This window comes from Passer montanus, unplaced genomic scaffold (assembly GCF_014805655.1).
Source record: "Passer montanus isolate IOZ18808 unplaced genomic scaffold, ASM1480565v1 scaffold98, whole genome shotgun sequence".
Taxonomy (NCBI): domain Eukaryota; kingdom Metazoa; phylum Chordata; class Aves; order Passeriformes; family Passeridae; genus Passer; species Passer montanus.
In genome coordinates, this window is record NW_024375256.1 from 195,309 (window position 1) to 206,413 (window position 11,105).

The 11,105-nt window shown below is 56.6% G+C and overlaps 2 protein-coding genes across 5 annotated transcripts; both read left to right on the forward strand.

Moving 5' to 3' along the window:
* The first annotated feature begins 30 nt into the window (after positions 1 to 30).
* On the forward strand, positions 31 to 6,611 carry IST1 (IST1 factor associated with ESCRT-III). Of its 3 annotated transcripts, none has more exons than XM_039696489.1 (10): positions 31 to 268; positions 1,250 to 1,349; positions 1,921 to 2,101; positions 2,321 to 2,408; positions 2,678 to 2,761; positions 3,135 to 3,245; positions 3,553 to 3,759; positions 4,844 to 4,936; positions 6,065 to 6,110; positions 6,272 to 6,611. In XM_039696489.1, exons 2-10 carry the CDS (start codon positions 1,262 to 1,264, stop codon positions 6,469 to 6,471), a joined length of 1,098 nt encoding a protein of 365 aa, XP_039552423.1. In that variant the 5' UTR covers positions 31 to 268; positions 1,250 to 1,261; the 3' UTR covers positions 6,472 to 6,611. The 3 variants fall into 3 exon arrangements, with proteins under 3 accessions (XP_039552423.1, XP_039552425.1, XP_039552424.1); XM_039696490.1 differs by lacking the exon at positions 31 to 268 and adding an exon at positions 328 to 633; XM_039696491.1 differs by lacking the exon at positions 4,844 to 4,936.
* A 664-nt stretch (positions 6,612 to 7,275) lies between these two features.
* DHODH (dihydroorotate dehydrogenase (quinone)) lies at positions 7,276 to 10,968 on the forward strand. 2 transcript variants are annotated; one of them, XM_039696486.1, is made up of 9 exons: positions 7,277 to 7,469; positions 7,640 to 7,837; positions 8,095 to 8,294; positions 8,494 to 8,576; positions 9,093 to 9,280; positions 9,750 to 9,863; positions 10,153 to 10,306; positions 10,380 to 10,539; positions 10,658 to 10,968. In XM_039696486.1, the coding sequence occupies exons 1-9, from the start codon at positions 7,452 to 7,454 to the stop codon at positions 10,710 to 10,712; spliced, it is 1,170 nt and encodes a 389-aa protein (XP_039552420.1). In that variant the 5' UTR covers positions 7,277 to 7,451; the 3' UTR covers positions 10,713 to 10,968. The 2 variants fall into 2 exon arrangements, with proteins under 2 accessions (XP_039552421.1, XP_039552420.1); XM_039696487.1 differs by lacking the exon at positions 7,640 to 7,837 and having other exon boundaries at positions 7,276 to 7,469.
* The last annotated feature ends 137 nt before the right edge of the window (positions 10,969 to 11,105 follow it).

Sequence of the window (11,105 nt, forward strand, 5' to 3'; positions counted from 1 at the left end):
GGTCCCTCCGCCGGGCCATGTAGTCCCTCTGCGCCGCTCGCCCAGACCGTGCCGCTCTCTCCCCGGCCGCCGCTGCTCCAGCACCGCGTTTGCGGAACCGGGCCGAGACAGCGCCCGTCGCGCCAGCTCGACTGAGCCCCGGACTGGGTGCGGGCAGTGCCGGAGACTGGGTGCGCGGAGTGCCGGCTGTGGGGATCACTCCGCACGCCATGAAGTCCTGCGGCCGCCGCGCGCCATTTTGGGTGACGGGCCGGCGGAGCGGCGGCTGGTGAGTTGGGCCGTGGCACGGGTGAGCGGGGACGTGGGGAGCGCTCGGCGTCCGAGAACGTGACGGGCAGCCTTGCCTCAGGGTCTCCCGCAGCCCTGGGACTCGCCCCTGGGACCTGCTCCGCTCGTGCTGTGGGATGTTCTCTCGGTACCACCTACCTGGGGAGGGAGAGGGGTTTCTCCTCTCAGCCCTCAGGTGCAGCTGCGCCGGTGGAGCTCATGCAGGGCCTCCTGCGCACTGTCCGAACTGCCCCTAGTAGGCCAGAAGCGGCGAGTCTCGCCGAGCGGCTGCTGTAGCTGGCGGCCGGATCAGGTCATGGCTCGCTCCGCTCTGGGCGGTGGAGCCGCCGGCAGAGGGATGGGGAGGTGAGATGAGATTCAAACCGAGGTTTTTCTGTGTGCTATCTTCTAAGGAAGCTTTTTCTTGATGAACGATTTTCCTTGATGAACAGTTTTTGTCAAACAGAATGCTATAATTAAATACTGTTAGAATTTGCTTTCTGTAGGGTTAATAAGTTGAACTGGTTCCTGGGAGACTAAGCATGTCTTCAGTAGGCAGGAAGAGTGTGGGGAATGTGAAACGGCAACTTTTTCCTTCTGATGACGAGATTATTACAACCTTAGTTTCTAACTAGGTCCTCTAGTTAATGATATAGCTGGTTTATGACTTGTATTTCGATAGGACAATCATGAGACAGTGATAGGCTTGGCTCTTCAGTTGACTTTTCCGTTTTTAAAAAAATGTCCAATAAGCTTCCTTGAAGTTCTAAGGCCAGTCCTGTTGGTCTTGGTGAGGTGCAGGGTTATGAAGTGGGAAAGGTAATAATAAGCGCTCGAGGTTCAGTCACTTATAAATAATTCAGAATTGGCAGACCAGGGCTTGTTTGTGTGAGGAATTTCTTGGCCTCCCCCCCCAGTAGAACAGTGTCTGGTGTGCTGACTGGCAGTTGTTGGTTCCAGTGACCATCCCTCTTCTCCACAGAAAGCGTTTATCATGTTGGGCTCTGGGTTCAAGGCGGAGCGCTTGCGAGTCAACCTGCGCCTCGTCATCAATCGCCTCAAGCTACTGGAGAAAAAAAAGAGTGAGTATTAAGGGAGCAGGTGGGACCCAGGATGCTTTTGGGGCTCAGGAGACTTGAGAAGGTATTTCTGAAGTCAGGGTACTTTTCTGGGCCAAGTATGGAGTGGCCTTTTGCTCTTCCTTTGCTGGACCCAGGCCTTACAGCCTGCCCCAGTAGACAAGGAGCTGGAAGAGCAGGCTGGCCACAGTATGGCCTCTGTCCACCTTCCTGGCAGCTGTTGCAGTGCAACTTGTGGGGTGGTAACTAACATCTGTGGGCTGTGTGTGCTAACAGCACAGTGGAGAACTCCCTGGGTGCTGTGGGAGATCCTCCCCACCTGCCCTGCCCTGATACAGGGAGGTTGTAGGTGCCAGGAGTGTTTCCAGCAGCCTAAAGTCCACTTTTTTTGCTCCCGTAAGTTATGGACCTGGACATGAGGGCTCTGCCAAGCCATGCCTGAGTGTCTCATGCTGCAGAGTTTAGATAGGGGAGAGAAGCTGGTGGTGGTTTTATGTGTGATGGGGACTTGTGGGCGGTCTGGAGGCAGCAGCCCAGGCCAGCACAATGACCAGGCTGGGGATGTGTGCTGCAGCTGAGCTGGCCCAGAAGGCAAGGAAGGAGATTGCAGATTACCTGGCAGCTGGAAAAGATGAGCGTGCCAGGATTCGTGTGGAGCACATCATCCGTGAAGATTACCTTGTGGAGGCCATGGAGATCCTGGAGCTGTACTGTGATCTGCTGCTCGCCCGCTTTGGCTTGATCCAGTCCATGAAGTAAGCTCTGGCTGAGAGGGTTCTGGACTCAGGAAGGGGCACTGCTGGGGGCAGGTCTGGGGTACAGAAGGGCACCCATGTTTGTCTCTCCAGAGACCTTTTCTTCCCCATGTATGGGGGAGCCCAGTGCATAGGATGGGGACTTAAAGGCTAAACAGATTGAGGGCAGCAAAGGCTGGGTGCATGGGGTGAAGAGAGAATTGTTTTCTTTGGTCGTAGGGAGCTGGATTCTGGCCTGGCAGAGGCAGTGTCGACACTGATTTGGGCTGCACCACGCCTCCAGTCAGAAGTGGCAGAGTTGAAGATTGTAAGTAGGGTTGCTTGAGGGATGCTGCACATGCAGGGTGGGGGTGATGCTGCCAGATGCTGATGGAAGCCCTTGTTTGGGACTTTATATCACTAAACCAGAGGATTTTATGGGCTCTGCAGGTGAAAACCAGATGTCCTCAGGGCATCTGACATGGCTGCAGCTGCTGAACTGGGTGGGAAAAATGAGGGAGGGAGCTGAATGGATATGTGGTTTGAGGTAGGAGAAAGCACGAATGTGCGTGTTCTAGAGGTTCTCTCCTGCTGCAGGTTGCTGATCAATTGTGTGCTAAGTACAGCAAGGAGTATGGGAAGCTGTGCCGGACAAACCAGATTGGGACAGTCAATGACAGGGTAAGGAACTGGTAGAACAGGCAGAGCAGGCAGAGCAGCCACGCCTGCCGAGGCTTGCTGCCCCTTGGGCCCCTGGCTAGTGGCTGATGCTTGCAGTCACTCTGGAACACAGCAGGTGCTGTGCAGCCAGGGCCTGCCTGCATTGGAGCATGGTGCTGAGGCCCCAGGCAGGGAGGCCCTGCTCTGCTGGTTGTGGATGGGGAAGGGTAGAGCAAATAGAGTCCTGGCCTCTGGCTGCCTGCAGCATGTTGTACTGGGTGGAGGGGCCTCCGCAGGGCTGCCTGCTGCTCCCTGGCTGGGATGGCACTGGTACAGAGCTGTTGGGTGCTGCATTGCCCTGGCCCTACTAAGTCTCTCCACCCTTGTGTTCCAGCTGATGCACAAACTGAGCGTGGAAGCACCACCCAAGATCCTGGTGGAGAGATACCTTATTGAGATTGCAAAAAATTACAATGTGCCCTATGAGCCTGACTCAGTGGTGATGGTGAGTGAGCCCCAGGATGTGGCACTGCAGTGAACTGGGTGGTCCTTGTGCTTTGGTGTCTTCCAGACAGCCCTAGCTGTCTATGATCCTTCTTCCTTTATGCACTCCTATGGCACGTGGCAGTAGTTAATATGCTACAGCCTGGTTCCCGTTCTGTGTCCCGTTAATACTGCTGTATAGCTGCTCTCTGTTCTGCTCCTGTTGTGTGTTCCCATCTTGTCCGTTGACAAATGCTACATCTAATGTGTACAGAGGGCAGTGATCATAAGAGATGTGTTGGTGAGCAGAATTCTTCCACCCTTTCCAGGCTGAAGCCCCAGCAGGTGGAGAGGCAGACCTCATTGATGTGGGCTTCACGGATGATGTGAAGAAGGGTGGCCATGGAACGGGTGGAGGTGGTGGATTTACAGCCCCAATGATAGGTCATGATGGGTTGGTACCCATGCCTGTGATGATGCCTATGCCCATGCCAACAACAAATCCACCCTTCTCCTATCCACCTCCTAAGGGACCGGTAAGTTCCCGGGATTTGTGTGTTTCCTTTGTCTGTGAAAGACTCCTATTGTGGTGCTTAGCCCTGTGCCTGCTGACTGTACCCCATAGCTCAGTGTGTCAGAAGGCCATCTTCTCAGTGTGAGACTGCATGGGATGGAGGCTGTTGGCAGTGCAGCTGAAGTTTAATGTTGCATCTTGACTATGGAGGTGCCTGTTCTCCAGCCAGCCCTCTTTGCCTTCAGGGAACAGAGGAGTCCAGACTTAACTCCTGAGGCAGTCTTCTGACTGCCAGGCTTTTGTCCAGGAGTTGGAGCTGCACTTTGAAGTTGGTAGGCTGGTAGTGTGCCAGGATTCAGTCAAGGAAATCAGGTGAGTGTTGTGGGGTGGGAATAGCACAGAAAAATGCGGAAGAGCCCTGCCTTCAGACCTGCAAGGGTAACAGACTGAGCCAATGGCTCTTGCAGATGATTTGTTGTAAGGGTGGAAGTGGGAGCTGAAAAGAACGCCTCCGTTCTCTGAGTTAAGTAATTTACAGGATATCTGTGTAGACTGGAGAGCAGAACAGTGGAATGGCTTTGAGTCTTAATAAGGTGCCAGTAGTGGTGAAGTACTTTTTGCGGAAAATCTGGGCCAAGTATCATCAGTTGGCAGTTGGCCCAGGCGTAAACATGCTGAGGGCTTGTGCCAGGTCTGGGTCCTTGAGGCGCTGTTGTGTGACAAATGAGGGCAACTTAAAGCCTTGTGTGAGCCAGAAACCTCTTTCCTATTCTGCAGTTCTGCACACAGGACCAGAAATGGCAGAGTATTTCCTTTATTGGAAATAAAGGTACTTCTTGTGCCTTGAAAGATGAAATGTTTACCTGTGCTGGTTCTTTAGAATAACCCACAGTCCAATTAGCTAGACTGCTAGTTAGTCTGCCTGCTCCAGGTGACTACATATGACTTAATACTTGAGAATCTCTTCCTTGTAAGCATAAACTCTTACCCACTTGAATACTTGCCTGCATTTATCTAAGACTCTACTTCCTGTGACTCCCATGGCAGCTGTAGACGTGTGGTGTCTCAGATGAGTAGTCTGCTGCATGACTGATCTCTCCCTACAGGAGAACTTCAGTGGCCTGCCAGTGGGGACCTACCAGCCTTTCACTAATATCCACCCACCACCAATTCCAGCAAACCCACCCACATATGAGTCCGTAAGTGCCTGAGATGAATGGCCATTGCAGTCAGTAGAAGGATCCTCAGAGTGCAGTGGTAGCCACAGAGAAGGGAAATGTTTGTAAAGGATACTGCTGCTAACCTTTTGAGCTTTTGGGGTGATGCTGGCATTGCTTGCTACTGTAGTGAATCACAGTGCACATGACTGAAGGATGACTTGTGGAGAGAAGTTCCTCATTCAACTCAGTGATTTGGCTGCAAAGGAAAGCTAAGATTTCTCTTGCTGCATTGTTAAAGTGGTGTTAAACAGTTAATGAGCAGAATCCACAAGTTCTGATTTTTGCAGTGTGAAGGGTTTATCACCCTGAGTCTGTTTAATTATGGTGTTTGAACTAATTAACAGCCTGGATGAGAATTTTGGCTGACCCAGATGCTGTATGTTTAAAGACTCTTCCTTTCACAGACTTTCCTCAGTCCTTTGGGACAACAAAGCAGAGGCTGGAGACTTCCCTTTCTATGCTTGTCTCTGGTTTTGTTGCTGCAGTTTGTCATCATGCCTGCCACTGTGCTTTTGGTGACATGCTGTTTGTTTTTGCATCCTGAGTAGGGAGCAGCACAGTTGAGCATTGTGGGTGCTGACACTTGTGTTCTCACAGGTGCAGCAGTGCAGGTGAACTGGGTAGGAATGGGTGTTGAGGGGCTGCAGCATGCAGGGAATAAGAAGTTTTACTAGCAGAGCTGAGTGTGCCATGAGCCTTTTTCCCAGACAGACCAAGACCTGAGATGGGTAATTTCGTACCCTGCTGGTAGTCACAAGGGCCTGCCAGTGGTTTATTAAGAAAGGCAGCAAGGAACTATGATGACACGGATGAAGGGGCCAGTGTTTTCCCTCTGGTGACCTTGATAAATGTTTCCAGTCTGATAGTGGGTATGCTTGATTGATCCAGTTCCAGAATAAGGTCCATGAAGCTACTTTAGTTGACAAGGAGGGAGAGAAAAGCTGAAGAGCTGCCTCTGTTTCTTGGGAAGAGAGGCAGGTTGTTGAAAAGCCATGGCTGTCTGCTAGTGGTGGGGAGGAGTGTGCACTGATCTGCCAGAGCTGTTCCTGTGTGCTGGTGTGACTGTGCCTGGTGGGGACAGAGCTGTAGTAACCGAGTCTTTTTCAGATTGATGAGCCTAACACTGACAAGGATGCTGCTGCACTAGTGCCTGGTGAGTATGTTGAGGTTTGGAAAACCTTGGGTATTAGGGGCTGTTCAGAAAAACCCCCTGGTACTGCCTATTGCTGGAATGACTGTTCCTTTGTGGGGCTCTGTTTGGCCCGGCAAGCATGTGCTGATGGTGAGGTGCAGTGATACTTCTCTTATAAACAGGGCCTGAGCCCAAGCCAGAAGCTTCTCCTAAACCAAGAGCTGGAGCTCCTAATACCTTTGATAACTTTGTACTGCCTGAATTGCCATCCGTGCCAGACACACTGCCAACAGCATCTGCTGGCGCCAACTCTTCTGCCTCAGAAGACATTGACTTCGATGATCTTTCACGGAGATTTGAGGAGCTGAAGAAGAAAACGTAAAACTTCCTGGGCTGCAGGAATGAGGGGAAGGAGCTGTGACACCTCTCTGAAACAGACTCCCTTTGAAATCGGTTTCCTTTATTAACCTCCAATGAACGTACTCTTCTTTCTGAGCTCTCTTCCTGCTGTACTTACATCAAGTGCTGCTGCTTTCCTGATCTTTGCTGCTCCAGGAGATGAACTGTGGGGCACGTTGTGAGAGTGAGGCAAGAAAGAGCCCCTGTCAGTGTGGGTAGCTGTATGGGGAAGCTGTGCATTATGTTCTGGGCACTGTTCCTGGCTGCCTTCATGATAGCTCCATGCCTGCCAGCAGAGGCTTTCTCTTTGGGAACCTTCACTGGCCTTCATGGTGTTCAGTGGGGTCTGTTGGCAGTTTGCAGAAGGGTAACAATGTCTGCCTGGGCCTATTGGGTATGCGACTAGCCCCACAGAGGGCAGAGCTAGACAGGCTCTGCTGCTGCCTCCGGGTTTTGATGCAGCAGCTTTCCTCCCGAGTGCTGAGCACCTGTGGCCCATCGCAGTCTGGGGTGAGGCATGCAGGGTGGTCTGATGGGATATGCAGCAGCACCTTGTTTACCCTAGCAGTGTCGCGGGCGAGGCATGCCGGGAGTGTAGCGTACGTGTTGGTGACTGCAGCTCTGCCGTGGCTGGCCGTGCCCCGTTCCGGTCCCGTTTCCCGGTCCCGTCCTGTTCTGTTCCCGTTCCCGTGCCCCGTTCCGGTCCCGTTTCCCGGTCCCGTCCTGTTCTGTTCCCGTTCCCGTGCCCCGTTCCGGTCCCGTTTCCCGGTCCCGTCCTGTTCTGTTCCCGTTCCCGTGCCCCGTTCCCGCTCCCGGGCGCGCTCCGCTGCACTCCTTCAATAAAGCGCGGGTCGGACCTGTCGCCGCCTGTGCTGCGCCGCTATTGGCTGGAAGGGTACGCTCTCCGCCAATCACGGCAGGGGGGCGGTCCCCGGAAGCGTCCTGGCTGTCGGGCTGAGCGTGATGGCGGCGCCGCTGCGCGTGAGCGCGGGGCCCGGGGCAGCCGGCCTTGGCCCTGCGGGCGGAGCGGGCGGGACGGGCGGTGCGGGGCCGGGGCCGGCGTGCCGGTGGGGAGGAAGCGGGGCGGGACGGGATGAGTGTGGTTGCCGGTGGGGGATCGTTGCCGGCGCGCTGCTGACGACCTGGCACAGGGCCGGCTGCTGGCGCTGTCGCTGGGAGGCTGCGGGCTGCTGCTGGGATCGGCGCTGGCGGCAGGCGACGAGCGGCTCTACGCGGCGGCGGTGATGCCCGCGCTGCGGGTGCTGCCTCCCGAGGCCGCCCACGGCCTGGCTTTACGCGCCGCCGCCCTCGGGCTGCTGCCCTCCGCCCGTCCCGATGGCCCCGCGCTGGTGCGTCTCCAGGGCGGGGAGGAGGGCTGAACCGCGGCGGGGACCGGGGCCCGGGGCGGGGAGGGCGGTCAGAACAGGGGAAGCGGGTGGGCAGGCGGCTGGGTCGCGTCGCAGTCCGTGGCGGCCGACGGCGGACCCTCGGGCAGCCACTCCATAAGGACACCCCAAAGGGCTGGGGAGGCAGGGAGGGGGGCTGGAGTGAGGCCTTGGCAATGTTCCTGGAGCCTGCGGGCTCTGACCCAGCCCCAGCCCCGCAGGAAGTGCGAGTCCTCGGGCAGCGATTCCGCAACCCATTGGGCCTGGCTGCTGGCTTCGACAAGCAGTGTGAGGCTGTGGACGGGCTGTACAAGATGGGCTTTGGCTTCGTGGAAGTGGGGACTGTCACACCCCAGCCCCAGGAAGGGAACCCCAAGCCCAGGGTCTTCCGGCTGGCAGAGGACGAGGCGGTCATCAACAGGTGGGATCTGAGGGCAGCTGCTCTGCGATGGCTGCCCACCGCGAGGGAGGGGGAATATTTGGGTGGCCCCACGTCTTTGGAGCTGTGGTGGCTTTTGGTTGGATGTGCTGAGCAAAGCTGCAGAGACCACACATCTGCTTTGTGTTACTCAGGGCTTGCAGACATAGCCCAGCCTTGAACCCCCTCTGTCCTGGTGCAGGTATGGATTCAACAGCCACGGCCACGTAGTGGTGGAGCGCAGGCTGCGAGCGCGCCAGGAGAAACAGATCAGGCTCACTGGTGGTGAGACAAGCTTGTAAGCCTTTGCTCTTGGGGTCTGCAGGGTAGGTTTGGGCATCTCCCAGGTGTTGGTGTGTAATGCCAGTATCCAGGCACAGGAGCACCTTGGCTGGAGCAAGGAACACTTGGACAGCAGGACTCTCTTGGGGCTGTAGTCTCACCCCTGGCATTGTGACTAGGCACATTTCTCCTGTTGTTTTCTCTGGGATCAAGCTCCACTTGCTGCTTTGGGCAGGATGTGTCTGCCAACATAGCCAAAGCCAAGAGAACCCTACCTGAGGAGATCCTGAGGGCAGCCTCTGCCAGGCTGAAGGCTGTGGTGCTGGGAGGTGCTGACTGGGGTGGCTGTGGCCATACTCCTGTGCTTACAGGACAGTCCCAGGCCCATCCTCATGAAATACATGGGCTATATATCCTCATCTCAACTTCAGCTGGTCCTGGGACCTCATGTTTTGGGTGTTCTGGCCATTGGGTGGTGGTTGGTCCTGCTGCCCTGGTTCAGCTGTGTCTGGCTTCCAGCTGGGATGCCTCTTGGAGTCAATCTGGGCAAGAACAAGAGCTCTACTGATGCTGCAGCTGACTACGTGGCTGGGGTCCGGACACTGGGCCCTCTGGCTGACTACCTTGTTGTGAACGTGTCCAGCCCAAACACCCCGGGGCTGCGGGACCTGCAGGGCAAGGCTGAGCTGCGGGACCTGCTAAGCAAGGTAGGTGCCTCCCCCCAGCCAGCCCAGAGCACAGCAGAGCACTGGATGCAGCCCATCTCCTGGCTGCAGGATCTGCACTGCTGCAGCCAGTGCATTTGTCCAAGCACAGGGAGGAATGGGGGTGGCTTTCCAGCATGGTGGGCAGGACCACTGAGCTGTCCCTGTTAGCTGCTGCTGTGGGGTGTACTAGGGCACTGTATCCCAGCAAAGGGCTCAGGAGCAGTGAGGCCTTGCCCTCTACTTGCTCCTGCAAGAGGCAGCAAGCCATCCACCCCACAACTTCAGGCATCACTTGGGATCCTGTGCCTGCTGTGTGCTCCAGGCCCCGTGCCAAGGGTGCCTTTCCTGTTTTTGGTGCCATGTAGAGGAGCAGGGTCTGTCCCTCTACTGCCTGTGGTAGTGGGTGTCCGTAGCTCCTAGCTGGGAGAGGAGGGCTCTCCCTGCCTTGCACTGCCATGTGCACTGACAGGTGCTGGTGGAGAGGGACCTGCTGCCCTGCAAGCGTAAGCCAGCCGTGCTGGTGAAGATTGCCCCTGACCTCACTGCACAGGACAAGCAGGACATCGCCAGCGTTGTCTGTGAGGTGAGGAAGTAGGAAGGGGAGGCAGGAGGCATGGTGGTCCTGGCAAGTCACCTCTCGGAAGGACACGTATGCCTGCAGCTCTGGCTGCTGTAGGGATGGTGTCCTGGGTTGGTCAGAGTCTGTGAGGCCCCACGTGTGTCACCCAGGCTTTGGGTCACGCAGGCAGTGAGGGGCAGCTTTGTCCCCAGGCACGCTTTGCGTTATGTGCTGGGTAGTGCTGACCTGGCAGGAGGGGAAGGGAAGGTCGGGCTGCTGGTGGAAGCTGTGTCCTCACACTGTGCCGCTGCAGCTGGGTGTGGATGGGCTGATAGTGAGCAACACCACGCTGAGCCGGCCCAGCAGCCTCCGGAGCAGGCAGCGCGCGGAGCCCGGGGGCCTCAGTGGGAAGCCCCTGCGGGAGCTCTCCACACAGACCATCAGGGAGATGTACGCCCTCACTCAAGGTGAGGGCAGAACAGGGCCTGGGGGCGCATGCCAGCACTGCCTGTGCCATCCTGACCCTGCGCCCTGCCGCAGGCCGCGTGCCCATTATCGGCGTGGGTGGGGTGAGCAGCGGGCACGATGCCCTGGAGAAGATCCGTGCCGGAGCCTCGCTCGTGCAGCTGTACACAGCACTCGTGTACCACGGGCCACCAGTGGTGGGGGCAGTGAAGCGGGAACTGGAGGAGCTGCTGAGGTAAGTGGAGGCCAGGCACGTCCCCAGAGAGCCCCTGGTCCTAGGACAGCTCAGGACAGCTGTGTGCTGGTGCCCAAGCAGTGCCAGCCCAGTGCCAGCACACACTGTCCCTGGTTAGGGAGCAGGGCTTCAAGAACGTCATGGAGGCAGTTGGAGCAGATCACCGCTGCTGACATACTGCAGAATGAAGGTCTAGCTGCGAGGAGCCATGGCAGAGCAGGGCTGGGGGTGACAATTCCAGTGCTGGGCAGACTGGGACTGAGATGAGGTCCTGGTTCCAGCCCCTGGGAAGGGTCTGATGGGTGAAGCAGGGGCTGCACTGGTGGGGAGCAGGGGACAGGGCCTTTATGACAGTCCTGCTTTTTCAGGGCTGTGTTTTGGCTTCCCTGTGCACAGCAGAACTGAGTGTCAATAAACATTTGGCTCACCTGGTCCTGTGTACTGCTCTGGGAACACCCCTGGGCTGGAGGGATGCAGCTTAGCTCTCCTCAGCTGAGCAGAATCAGCTCTCCATGTTGCTCTCACTTGTCCTGGTGGGAGAAGCCCTCAGGGTAGCTGAGCTCTGG

Excerpts from the sequence above, each read along its gene's own strand:
- IST1 (XM_039696489.1), top strand. The coding sequence starts at position 1,262 with ATGTTGGGCTCTGGGTTCAAGGCGGAGCGCTTGCGAGTCAACCTGCGC. Across the intron at positions 1,350-1,920 it reads GCTACTGGAGAAAAAAAAGA|CTGAGCTGGCCCAGAAGGCA; the intron begins GTGAGTATTAAG and ends TGTGTGCTGCAG. Across the intron at positions 3,760-4,843 it reads ATCCACCTCCTAAGGGACCG|GAGAACTTCAGTGGCCTGCC; the intron begins GTAAGTTCCCGG and ends CTCTCCCTACAG.
- DHODH (XM_039696486.1), top strand. Across the intron at positions 8,577-9,092 it reads ACAGATCAGGCTCACTGGTG|CTGGGATGCCTCTTGGAGTC; the intron begins GTGAGACAAGCT and ends TCTGGCTTCCAG. Across the intron at positions 10,307-10,379 it reads GATGTACGCCCTCACTCAAG|GCCGCGTGCCCATTATCGGC; the intron begins GTGAGGGCAGAA and ends GCCCTGCCGCAG.